General features: G+C 45.8%; 1 protein-coding gene across 6 annotated transcripts in view; it reads right to left on the bottom strand.

Annotated features, from left to right (window-relative positions):
• The window catches only part of LOC147895245 (CAP-gly domain linker), a 117614-nt gene that overhangs the window by 77409 nt on the left and 26192 nt on the right, over nucleotides 1-14013 (bottom strand). For all 6 annotated transcript variants that reach the window (XR_015542024.1, XR_015542023.1, XM_087384091.1 and 3 more), the window contains exon 3: nucleotides 7470-7563. Coding sequence is in view for 4 of the 6 variants with exons in the window: in XM_087384091.1 (XP_087240217.1) it covers nucleotides 7470-7563 (94 nt within the window). In the remaining 2 variants the exon portion in view is untranslated. The remainder of the gene's footprint in view (nucleotides 1-7469; nucleotides 7564-14013) is intronic.

Raw genomic sequence — 14013 nt, 5'->3', positions numbered from 1 at the left:
ACAGATTTTTTTATTTCCAAGCTCCCCCTCATACAAAGTTATGGCAGAATACTCATATGAAAAAACGTTTCAAAAGGAGCGCTCGGCTCCCTGCAAGAAGCAAAAGCAGGTTGAGGGTCAGCATGACCCGGTGCATGACACTCTTGAGGCTCAACTAGTATATGATGTCATGCATGAAGGATTTGCAGATACGAGAAAAGAATGGAAAGACTCAGTTCCCTCAGTTGGCATCATGGTTGAGGTTGATGAAATTGTGGATCCAGTCAGAGAATATGCTAAGAATGCAGTCATATTATTTTTTCCAGGCCGGATGCCACCTGCTGCAGAGATAGGTAACTGGCTGACACGCACATTGGCTGGCTCTTTTGTTCGTAAAGTACATTATGCAGTCAGGGGCTTTTTTGAGGTGATCATGGTGGATGAGATCCACAGACAAATGCTTTTGGAACACTCGCCTCTCTTTTTTGGGCAGCAAATGGTGCATGTTTTGCCATGGTCTCCCACACGGGACTTTCAAGCTTTAATCCGACACAGATGCCCGGTTTGGGTTGAAGTTGTTGACTTCCCACAATGTATGGCCTCACTTTTGCCTAAAATTACAGCATCTTTAGGTAAAGTGGTCTGCCCACCACGGCCCAATGGCAACTCCAACAGATTTTGCATTCTTTGGGATACTGATAATCCCACACCGGACTCTTATTCGGTCACGGTGAATAATGTGAACATGGGCAGTGCTTTTTATAAACTCAAATGGGGTTTATTTGCAGGGGCCTGTTTTGAATGCAAAAGGTCCAAATGCTGGCCATAGCCTGGGAAGGGTGAACCTGGATACCCTCCATCGCCTCTGTACACCTGGCTCTCCAAATATGCCAAGCTGCAATGCTAACAAGAACCTCGCAAGACGTGTCTACTGAGGCATGAGCAGCAGAAAGCAGTGAAGGGAACATCCTGGAGGAAACAAGATTCCACTGAGTGTCGCCGTACAATGAGAGCTGGATCTGGATCCTGTCCCTCAAAAAACACCTAAGGGCCAATACGAGAGAACCAAGCTACTGAACCCCAGGTCATATAGAAAGGTGTTGTATGAAAGATACTGAAAATCCTAGCAACACCTTTCCAGATCATCCTGGCCTGTCTACACTCCCAAAGGCAATGCTGTACTGACTCAACTACAATGTGGCAACGAGGACAAGTAGGGTCAGCCCCAAACCTAGATCTCCACAGGTTCACTACAATCCCTCCATGAATAGAAAGCCAAAAGAAAAGAGTGACCTTTCTAGTCCTGGGGGATTCCCAGAGCCTACGCCAAAAGTTTCTCCGCGCAATTGCAGAAATCTGAAAACTATCCCAATGAGGGGCTCTGAAGGGCCTCCAACCTCTACTAATGAGCTGAAATCTCCGGGCATTTCTGACTGTATAGTGATAGAAGGGGAAGCTCTTCTCTCGGTGTCCCTCATCAATCCATTCCCACTCCCTTGGGTCCTACTGCAAGAACCTAATAGGGAAACCACCATATAACCAGAGTCTCCAAGACCCCAGCGCAAGGAGAAGAGGATCGGGGTCAAGATACCACTATGAGTCCTTGCCCCACTCCATGAAACCTACAATCCTGACAGGGTGAAAGGCAACCTCCAAAAGAATATCATCAGAAGATCTGGTAAGTCCGCCTCCCGACTGAACGTTAAAGACTAGGGTATCCTCATGTAGGAGGGCGAAGGCGGAGAAGGTGGGGCTAAGGGGCGGGGTTAGGAGGCGGGGGTAGGGGTTGGGGTGGAGAAGGGGAGAGGGTAGGGGCCGGGGTGGTGGCAGGGGTAGAGGGTGGGGGAGAGGGCTGAGGGAGCGGGGGGAAAGGGCAGGGGTAGAGGGCGGGAGAGAGGGCTGAGAGAGCAGGGGAGAAAGGCGGGTGTAGAGGGCAGGGGAGGGGGGGCCTGAGCTATGGGAGAAGGGGCGGGTATAGAGGGCGGGAGAGAGGGCTGAGGGAGCGGGGGAAGGGGGCTGAGGGAGGGAGGCAAGGAGAAGCTGAGGGAGGAGGGAGAGGTGAGGCAGGGAGGGGAGTAGAGGGGGCTGCTAGGGAGTCGGCGAGGAGCAGCAACTCTGTTTTGCTTTGCCGCTATTGAGTTGGTAGATAATACAGCTGTTTTTTTGGATGCCACACCGCATACACTCACCTCTTTCAAGACAGCCTTGGCTTTGTTTTTCACTGCAGCAGGGGCCCATATTAATTGGAACAAATCCAATAGCTTTTGGATTAGTAATGAGGACACTCCATACTGGCGAATTGACATAGGATTCACTTGGATTCAGAGGGGTGTTTCCATCAGGTACTTAGGATGCCAGGTTGGGGTAGGCATCTCTCCAGCACAACAATTTGCTCCCGTGTTGGAGAGCATCAAGAGGAAACTCATTTTTTGGAGTTCTGCCAGACTTGACCTTGCTTTCAGAGCACTGGTTGTGAACCAGGTATTATTGGCTACTATTGGGTTCATTTGCTCTTGTTGGTGCAGATCTAGATGTTGTATATCTCAGCTCATGAGATCTGTCAGGAACTTTCCTTGGAGTGGGTTAGATGGCACCTCAGATGTTGTAGCCAGGGTGGCTTGGGAGACTCTCATTCTCCCCACTGGGAAAGGAGGTCTCAATATTATTGATCCGAATTTGCAGTGTATGGCCTTGCTCTCCAAATTTTTAGTGAGAGGATTGATGCTTGGACAAGAGCCTTGGAAAGATTTTTTCCTACGCAGCATTCAGTCTTGTACACCTTCTCATGGGGGAGATTGGATGGACAGTTCAAGATGGATTTTTACTTCAGCCCATCTTCGATATCCCTCTTCCCCTCTTATGGATTCCATTCTAAAAGCTTGGGATAGCTTCAGAGAGACTCTTCGGAGAGTTACACCCTCCTCTCGCGAAGAAATAGACGGACATCGAGTTAGTACCATTTGCAGATGACCAAAAAGTGTACCTGATTTGGCACAAATCTCTAGCATCCAATTTGTATTGTAAAAAGAATATCAATGGGACCCCCAGTAACACTTGGATGAAGTTGATTACAAACCAGCTACCTATGATGACAATGTGACCAAGGCCCTGTATGTTCCAAGTGACAATCTTGATTGGTGAGAGAAAGTCGGATGGAACACCTTACGCAACCTAGTGGCGGAACAAACCCCCCCACGGGGAAAAACCTCCTGCTAGAAAAGCGAGGGAGGGAACCAAGTGGAGGAAAATCGATAGGAAAAAGAACTCATCCAGATGAGAAAGGAGCCACCCTGGGGTCAAAAGGAATACCAATCAATGCCTAGCCAAAGGTGGATGGCACAAAGTCCTCCACAAGAAAGTCTATTAGATCTACCAAGGCCAAAAAAGAGTTCCTGAAAATCAGTCTTGTCATCGGAGTCCCTAGAATCCCTGCAATCAAAATTGGAGAGTCAGTAAACAAAACCCCCTCCCTCTGTCAATGAGGGGGGACACAAATGTAGAATGGGGCTGCTATGAGGAACCATGACCATGAAGATATGTCGAGGCCACAATCGGATCCACGTGGGGAGTTGCTATCTGGGCAGCATCCGGAGCAGCAATCAGGGAAACCTCCGAGACACTGACAACTTAAGCTGAGTACGGGGTAGCCTTAAGTTAGCACTGGTCGTAGCCTGAGGAGGATCATGAGAATCACTAGCAGCAACTAGAATATATCCGAAGATCCAACCGGAGCTGGGTCCATAATGTGAGGAGGATCATGAGAATCACTAGCAGCAACCAAAACGGAAATGTCCGAAGATCCAACTAGAGCTGGGTCCAAAATGTGAGAGGGCCCCTCCTGATCTGCAACTCGTGAAGAAGCATGGACCCTAATCAGAACCCACCAAGGGCTAGCAGGACGTACTAAATGTGCGGTTGGTATCGGGTCACGAGGTGGTCCTGAAGGTACACTCCAAGGAGTACAAGAAGGAACCACACCACGGGATTTCTTATGTCTTTTCTTCTTCTTTGGACGATCTCTAGCAAAACGCCTAAAGACCCTACAAATTTGACACTGGTCCTACCTACCTGCAATCTCGACTCTCTCCTATGTGGTCAATGGTAATGCTAGGGTCAGAGACTATGACCTAACTCTAGGCACCCCATCGGATCTGATCGCCTTTGTCCCGTTGAAGATGGCAAACTAGGGAGGGGGGGATCTCAGTGACCACTTCAAAAATAGCTCCGACCTTGGCCAGAAGCCTATGTTTTACTTAGGGCAGACCTAGAAATCAGATGAAAAGAGATGTCATCTGCCTATCCTCCTCTAGGGGTCGAAACCGAGAGAAAACGGCTTGAAGAACATCTTCCTCGATCTGAGCTGTAAGGAGCTAAAACTGAGCACGATGCTCACAACCCCAAGAGAATTAAAAGCCACCTGGAAGAATCTGAGGTAGGTGGATACCGAGCTATGCTCGATTCAGATTCAAAGCAGTTGCACTTGCAGCTACAAAGTATCAACAAACCAGGCGAAATGCAAGCTTGGAAGCACCAACTCCAAACACCAGCAAACTTTGGAAGGGATAGTAAAGAATGTACAGCCAAATACAGCCTTGAAGAATTACAAAATGCTTGCCCAGTAAACCCGCACAAGAGGGCTGAAAAGTTGGGCTACTACTTGAGATCGCATGTGGCAGGCCTCACAGGGTTGAGGCTCCCAATCAAACAGGAGGAGCTGTTGGATTCCAAGTTTGCAGATGACACAGACATGTATGTAAAGGGCACCACCATGAACTTGGAGAGAGTCCAGGGAGCCCTGGCTATTTATTGTGAGGCCTCAGGTGCACAGATCAACTAGACAAAATCCATCAGTTTCTCCACAGGATCTAAGGAGACACAAGAGATTCGAGAGTGGGGGAGTGACTTTGGCTCCCGATGGATACCACTGGGCCAAACAAGGAGAGACCTCGGGTGCTAGGTGGGTATTGATATTACAATAGAGCAGCAGATCACCTTGTTCTTGAGAGTTTTCAGCGCAAATCTTTTGTATTGGAGATCGGCCAAACTCTCCCCAGCATGCCGTGCCTTAGTAGCAAACCAGGTCCTTCTTGCCATGGCCTAGTACAGTGCCTCCTGCTCGTGCTTTCACGAAGGGTGCATTGGACAGCTCCAACATTAGGTTTGGAATTTCCTTTGGGCAGGATCAGACAACACGAGGAATACCAGAGACCAATTGGCAAACGATGGACATGCCGTAGGCATTGGGAGGCTTGGGTATCATTGATCCGGAGATGCAGAGCAGAGCCCTCTTGGGAAAGTGGGTTGTGCACGGCCTCACCCCTAGTGCAGAGTCCTGGAAGTTCCTCTTACATCGAGGGCTTCTAAGGAACAACCCCATGCACGCGCGCAATGGCAACAATCACACAAATCGATCTTCTCATAGGCCCCCTTACAGGGAAGGGTTCCCCCATGATGAGGAGCCTACATAGGGTCTGGTAGAGATTAGCAGGTGGCCTTATCTGAGCTCAGCCCTGTTGATACAGAGAGGAGTTTGAGCATCAGTCCCTCGTTTGGCACCCGGAGATCAGGGATCAGGATGGATGTATGCTTAGACAACGTACTCACATTGGATGGACACAATGGGATAGCGGCCCAGCTTGCTCCTTTTCCAGATGGAGTAGATTATCCATGGAGACAGAGGTGAGGCTTGGAGCCATAGCGCATATGCGAGGGGCAGAGCAGCGGATGAGGGAGATTGACCTCGCCATCCCTGAGTCTTGGTGGGAGGGACTCTTCATGTGGATGGACAAAAATTGGTTGGGTCAGTTTTCTCAAACAGGGGTCCCCTTGAGGATGATGATCCAGCGAGTCAGCAAACAATCTGACTTCTTCCCTGCATGGCTCGGAGGCTTGCTTTAGGCACTCATTGAGAGAGACCCAAAGATGGACGGGAGTCTAGATGTGATTCATTGGCAGATGATCAGAGTTGTGGGTCGATTGGGGAAGGAGTTGCACATTGATCCCCCTAGTATTCTAGAGCAGGATGCCTCCATATGGTATACCATAGGGATTGGTAGGAGGCTTCAGGTGGACTCTTTGACATGGACTCCTTCAAGGAGAGGCATTGGGTGGCCCAAAGGGTGCCCTAGGTGGTCCGTTCTAGGTTTTGGACACGCCTATGGTTCAGTTTGGGACCGAGGAAGATCTCCTACTTCTGGTTGGCTGCCCACAGAGGCTTGCCCATAGGTCCGTGCAGGCCCATAGGCCCATGGTTGGAGTAGATGCGGATGGACGGCCGCGTCACTGCTGCTTTGCTGGTGTTCTAGAGACAACCCCGCACTGCCTTTGGAGCTGTCATAGCGCAATGAGGATCTGGATGGGAGCCCTCACAATTACGACCCGCATGTAGAGCCTTCAGAGGGACTACACCTGAGGGATGGTAGCCTGGTTGACTGAGGGAGGTCACACATTCCAGATTGATGTGGTCTCTCTAGCTTACCAAATACAGGGTCAGAGCATTCAGAGGATAAAGCTCCATGAGGTGGTTCCTCCTGCTAATCATGATCCTCATTCCCCTCCGGAGGATAGTGTGTGGGAGGTAGTAGTCAATGTCACAACGCGGAACATTTGGGTTGCTCGCTGCAGTCAAGTGATAGGTGTGCATCCAGTTCCACCCTCGGCTTTCTTGGTCGCCATCTGACAGGATATCATCTACACCCTGCACTCGACCTGAGAGCGTGGGACCCCAGGCTCTAGGGCGACTCTTGCGAGGTGCACACCTTTTTACAAGGCTTGGCTTCCAGGAGTTATTCACTCCGTGAGGGATTCTCTGGTTGTATAGTCCCCCCACCTGGCTGTTAGCCCTTGTACCAGAGATTCCCTAGGCAATGAGATGGGTTTCTCTGGAATAGGCTGGTTTCTTCTTTCAGCCTTTATTGGGTTTTTTCCCATACTCAGCACCTTCGGGGCTACTGTTTTGTATGAATTTTTTCAACCATTAATAGAATGCTCCTTTCTTTGCCAAAAAAAAAGAGGGCTGAAAAGATGTAGAGATGCAGTGCACAATGTACAGCCTGCATTACCGGCCTATCGTATGGCCCAAGGAGGCTTGAAAACAATGTGAATCAGTCCTGAGGGAGTGCCAGAGGGTCAGCTAGTAGGGCAAGAGGAAAAGAAAGCTCAGAGGCAATGCGAGAGAGAGAGAGAGAGAGAGAGAACAACTTGATGAAAAGAGCTCTGATGACATCACTTTGATCATAGCCTCTTCCCTCAGTACTCCGTATGCCTTCTCACTAAACTCACAGAGCTTGAGAACATCCTGCTGCTAGAAGAGGCATTCACTCTACTCACAGAGCTTGAGAACGCCTCTTTGCTAGAAGAGGCACTCACACCCTGATCACTTTATGAAGGGAGCTTCTTAAGATAAAAGGTCTTTCATTATACTATTGTACAGAATTCATAGTAATATTTGAGGGTTTAAAATGCTCATCATTATAGCAGATGAAAATTACCTTTCTTTTCTTGCCTTGGAAGTGACGGAAATAAGTGCAATGTCAGTATTTTTAATGTTTTCAGCTTCTTGCAATACATAGCCACTTGATTTCTCTATGACAATAAAGAAAATCTAGATTTAGTTCAAGAATTAGCTTATACAAATCTACATCACATATTGTCCGAGTCCATCACAATTATAATACTTTTTACCTATTTTTAAGGAAAAGTTTGTTCCCTCTTGATTTTGTTCACAAATTATCATTCACCTCAAGTAAGGGAAGAAAACAAGAGTAAAAAATGGGTCTTTTACTAGAAATTCCAATAGTTAAAAGAGATAATAAATCAAAAAATAGAGTCCATATCTTTTCATAGATGAGGACTCCAACTACCTTGCAAGAAACCACCTTGGATAATTATGGCAAAGTAGAGCATGATGTCTTGTAGAAAAGAATCCTTGGGCAAAATATTGACATGATTGTGATGTCTTCGATGAAATCACGCTCGTCCAGTATAACGTGAGGTGGCATTATTCTCATCCTCAGAGGCTGTTTCTTTATGTTACTCAAGATTGAGACCCATCATTATTGGCTCTCCTATTTGACGCATATCGTCAATTTTCATAATCAAATTAAATCCCCACAATGTGCATACAAGGATTTTCAAACAATCTATCTGAAGCTTGCTTGTCCCTTGTTTTATTCCCATGATATTATTTTATTCCATAATGTATACATAGGTTTCTAAAACAAGCACTTTAAGCTTGTTCACCACTGTTGGAATATGAAGCCAAAGTGAGTCAAAAATGTGGGTTCTAGTGTGTTCTAGTGTCAGTTCTAGTCTAGTGTGTCTTATGGATGCCACGTGTCATATTGGGAGTTATCCCATATGCATAGGTGTTCATATGTGTGTGTGTGTGTGCTCTTATATAAGAGTTGTACTTGTCTAGTGTCATATGAATCAAGTATCAAGCTACAAGCTCTTTGGTCTACATGTGAGTACTCTCATTTTAATTCATTGCTCTAGTCATTTCATTTCCATTTCATTATGTCTCCTTTTGAGTATCACTTCCTCTCTCCCTAGCCTACCCTCTCTCTCTCCCTCTTTCCACCATATTCCTTCATGTGGTATCAGAGCCTCCCTTCCTACCTTCCCCTTCTTCTTGCTCTATGTAGAGGATGAGAGAAGCCTACAAATGGAAGCTCCCCTCTCCTCTAAGGTAGAGCCTCCCTTCCCTTAGCCTCGCCATGGTCCTCGCCATCAAGTACTCCGCGGTCCTCGTTTGTGAGTTCAGCTCACTCCCGCATTAGTTCATGGTTCTCTCTCAGCATTGGCGAACATTCCTCGTCAGTTGGTCACCAGAAACTTGTTTTGGAACAGTCTAATGGCTGTTTTTTCACCTTTTGCGGCCCGATTTTTACATTTCTTGAAATTTTGGCACTTCCCAAACATAAACAACCCGGTGTGTTTTATAGTCTAGTGAGTCCTAGACATGCCACGTGTCATATTGGGAGTTATCCCATATATACTATGGCTTTCTAGAGTCTAGTGTCATACTATATAGTTTTGTACTTGTCTTGAGTCTATTATATCAGTCAACATCAAGCTCTTGGGTATCATGTGAGTACTTGTCCATTGCTTTCATTTTCTTTCCATTTCATTTCCAGTATGCTTGTTATCTTTCCTTCCTATTCCTAGTGTTAGGTTGCTTCTCTTTCTACCACTATGATCTTTCAATGAGCTCCTTGGCTACCCATACTTTTATACCTTCCCGTTTATTTGCCTTGCAACCCGTGTACTAAGAGTAGGTACAACGTGAGTCCCAACTTGATGGATGCGCTCTACCTCATCTACTTAGTTTCATCATATCATGGCCATTTATTACTTGGGACTTCCGCTGTAGTCTACATAAATGTCTAAAAAGTGAGTCTTCCTCATACCAGCCATCTAGTAGCCCCAAATACTGATTTTAAGTGCATTATCAGGCCTGGCCTCATGTCTCTTCATCTCTTTGTTGACCTTTTTATCCACCTCTATAAGCACTACACTTTTGCATTTATCATATCCTTGACTATAGAAACCAACTTGAGCACCAATCTTAATCAAGTAAAGGGGGTCTTTTCCTATTTTTTTTAATTAGATAGGGTTGTTTACTCTAAGGTTGCTAATGTGAAATCGTGATGTATGCATAGACCATTTCATAAAATCTTGCAAGGGTTTCGAGCAACTGTTGAACTCTCTTTTGTTGGCTTAAGATTATATTTTTAGGCAAGCAAGGAAGCTTTTTTTTTTTTTAAAGTAGAAAAGCAAGGAAGGTTGGAGAATAAAGGATATTAACTTTACCACTATTTCCTACACTTCAAAAACCAAGAATAACGTGGTTGAAGGAACATGGTGGAAAGAGGGAGAGAGAGAGGGTAGGCTAGGAAGAGAGGAAGAAATACTCAAAAGGAGACATGATGAAATGGAAATGAAATGACTAGAGCAATGAACAAAAATGAGAGTACTCACATGTAGACCAAAGAGCTTGTAGCTAGATACTTGATTCATATGACACTAGACAAGTACAACTCTTATATAAGAGCACACACACACATATGAACACCTATGCATATGGGATAACTCCCAATCTGACACGTGGCATCCATAGGACACACTAGACTAGAACTCACACTAGAACACACTAGAACACACATTTTTGACTCACTTTGGCTTCATATTCCAACACCCCCCTATGAAGGCAAGATGAGAGACTACTGGAATGGAACCGAGAATAGAACATGACAATGATGGTCTAAGGTGAGGGACTATTGGAATGAAACCAAGAACAGAACATGACAATGACGGTCATCAAACTATGCACCCTATGTAACTCAGAGGCTAAAGTCTGAGCGTGTTCAGAGCTTGATTCAAGCACTCTCATGGCTTGAGACTCAAGATGCTCAGAAGTTCACATTATAGCATGGCTACATGACCAGCTCATAGGTCTAGGAATACACCAACATCCTGGAACTCGCGGCCAGGCCTGATAACGAGACCTATCAAAGCCAATACATGGCTCCCACAATAAATCCCCCTCCAAACCTTTCAAAGCCAATACAGGGCTCCCACAGTACATCCCCTCCTGGCTCTAGGGGCTAATGAGAGACATGGAGCCACACACAAAAACAATATAGGAAAATACATCTTTTAGGAGGACTATCCAAGGCAGAGAACCTTTGACTCAACACACATGATTTATTTGCATTCATTTTTGGGGACAACCTAGGGCAGAGTACCCTTGACTCAAACAAGAAAGTAGTACAGATATATTCCATTCATTTTATGCATAGCAAGGGCAGAGAACCCATGTGCCCGAAGTAGCTACCGCACAAGAGTGTGCATAGGTGAGAATGCCCCCGAATGATGTGTCGATGAAGGCCATAGGAGCAGCTACCAAGGAAGATCACGTCATGACTCTCAATGTGCCAATCAGATAATCACCAAATGCGCAGAAGAGGCTCAAAAAAAATGAGCGAAAGTGCTCAAGGGAGCTGCCCAAATCATTGTTGGAGGTCACGGGAGTCCAAATCTGAGCAAAAAATGCCAAAAAATAGCCTAAAACTGCTCGTAATCGCCTTCTGACAAGTTGTACGGACTCCTGGCACTGTTGCGTATCTGCTGCGGACGTCCGTACGGATGTACGGACAAATATATTTTTTCCCCCTCGAAAAAGTGCAGGATGTAGAACGGTCATTTTAGACTCACTTTGGCTTCATATTCCAACACCCCCCCATGAAGGCAAGGTGAGAGACTACTGGAATGGAACCAATAACAGAACATGACAATGACAGTCATCAAACTGTGCATCCCATGTAACTTAGAGGCTAAAGTCTGAGCGTGTTCAGAGGTTGATCCAAGCACTCTCATGGCTTGAGACTCAACATGCTCAGAGGCTCATGTTATAGCATGGCTACATGACCAACTCATAGGTCTAGGAATACACCACCATCCTGGAACTCGGCCAGGCCTGATAACAAGACCTATCAAAGCCAATACATATGGCTCCTACAGTACATCCTCCCTTGGCTTCATAACAGGACGTGTTAGGAAGCCACACACCAAAACATAGGAAAACCAATACATCTTTTTAGGAGGACTATCCAAGGCAGAGGACCTTTAGACTCAATGAAAACCGAAAAATTCTTAATCCATATTGTTTTAGGAGGACTACCCAGGGCAAAGGACCCCAAAATAACATCAAGCATGTTGTAATAAAAAATACATCTCTTATGATAAGAGATGTCCTCCAAGTAGCCACTGCACATGTGTGCACATCTCTACGAGACGATGACGATGTCAATGAAGTGCTAGGTAGGAATGCCCCAAAATATGTGTCGGTGAAGTCCATCGGTAGCTACATGGAGCAATTACATGATGACTCTCAAAATGCCGGAAGGAGAGTCACCAATGTCGAAGTAGAAGCCTCAGGTACCACAACCAATCGGAAAGTCAATCAATGTGGAGTACCTCAGCCACCGATCAAATAAGCAATGTTGAAGAAGTCACTTGTTGATGTAGAGTGGTCTACATCAAGCTCGATGTAATGCACTAATCAGAGACATCACTGTAGTGGAGTGTGTCAGAGTAGTATCGGAGAACTCACATCTAGCTCAGGAAGTCTTCACCAAAGTTTGGAGTAGTCACATGAAGGAGTCACCGCAATGTAATGTGAAGAGCTCACATCAAGTGACGGGCAAAAAAGACAGAGGCAGCGTGGACAGCAACTCCAAGAGAATGTCGGGCAGAAGGAGCAAATGGCAGGCTATAGCAGAGGTCAACGATGAAGAGGAAGGATGGACAGCTCCACGTTGAGCTGGCTACATCATGCTTGGGCTGTCAAATCATTGAGCTCCGAAACAAAATTCGCGCATAGAAATAAATTTCGTCACTTCTTACAAGGGCTGTAACTTTTCACTGAAAACTCGGATTGCAATGATGTAAAAACAAAATTTGTAGTACTCAAGGTCCTCTACAACTTTGCTGAAGACACAAAGCCGTGATTCTGCTTCTAGAAGCATCACATCATCCGTAGGTCACCAAAAGATGTAGCAGAAGGAAGGAGAAGAGAGGTGGCAGATCATGGCGTGGAGAAGAGAGCTCAAGGAAGGAGAGAAGAGGGCAGCCTTCCAAGGAGGAGGAGGTAGAGTAGCTTCATTGACCTCCCTCACCTCAACCTCTTGGAAGGGAAAGGAAAAGAGAGAGCAGGGCTAGGAACATGGCTCTGATACCACATGAAAGATCATAGTAGTAGGGAGAGAAGCAAGCTAACACTAGGAATGGAAAGGAAAGATAACAAGCATAATGGAAATGAAATGGAAAGAAAATGAAAGCAATGGACAAGTACTCACATGATACCAAAGAGCTTGATGTTGACTGATCTATTAGACAATAGACAAGTACAACACTATATAGTGTGCCACTAGACTTTAGAAAGTCACAATGTCTATGGGATATCTCCCAATATGACACGTGGCATGTCTAGGACTCACTAGACTATAAAACACACCTAGAACACTCATTTTAGACTCACTTTGGCTTCATATTCCAACACTCACTTGAACACAATTGAGTCAGAAGGCAAGCGAGTTGGCCAAGGTCCAAGCAGCCAGCTAGACTGGCAAATGGGCAGCATATTGTGAGGGTGTGGCCCTTATCAGGGAGTTCAAATCAAAACCAAAAGACCAAAAAGTATCCAACAAGGCACGAATTTCGCCCAAAGAGCATGAATCAACTAAATGTCCTCAAACCGAAAGCCTAAGAAGAGTCGTGCCTCTCATAAAAGACATGAGGCCTAGAAAGAGAGAGCCAAGACACTAAACCTTAGCTCAAAAAGAAGGGGGAAGGAACAAAAGTGCTCAGAGACTAGCAATCATGTTCCAAATAAACCGCCCTTGTCTACAATCTCAAAGATAATGCTGAATGGACTCCTCCACAAATACGCAGTGAGGGCAAGTAGAGGCTGCCCCGAACCTGGATCTCCACTGGTTTCCTGCAATGCCCCTCGTGAATAGAAATCCAAAAGAAAAGAGTGATTTTTCTATTCTTGAGGAATTTTCACAGTCTCTTCTAAAAAGGATTTTTGCAAGTTAGCAAAAATCTGAAAATCCTAGACTTACAGCCCTTGAGGCTGAGCTGAAATTTATTGGCATTACTGACCATGTACCAAAAAGAAGGAGAGACTGTTCTCTTGGTTCCCTGCATCAATCCACTCCCACTCTCCGAGGTCCCACTACAAATACTTTATGAGGAAACCTCCATTAGAGCCATATCCTCCATGTACCCAAGGGAACGTGATTCAAGAACATGTAGTAAAAAAATGCTGCTCCACATGACCCAAGGCCCTGACAAGCTTAAAAGCAAGGTCTATAAGGGTATCTTCATCCTTGGACCTGGACAACTTGGCCCAAGAAAGAAAGAAATAAAGAAAGTTTATTAAAGTCTACGAAAGACCAATGGATCTATGAGACTGATGAAAACCTGATACAAAACAAGCAGAAGGGTGAAGCTACTAAGCGAGCATCA

The sequence above is a fragment of the Dipteris shenzhenensis genome, chromosome 13, assembly GCF_047967505.1.
Source record: "Dipteris shenzhenensis isolate YYH24624 ecotype China chromosome 13, Dip_SZ_1.0, whole genome shotgun sequence".
Lineage (NCBI taxonomy): Eukaryota > Viridiplantae > Streptophyta > Polypodiopsida > Gleicheniales > Dipteridaceae > Dipteris > Dipteris shenzhenensis.
This window is presented reverse-complemented; position numbering and strand designations above follow the sequence as displayed.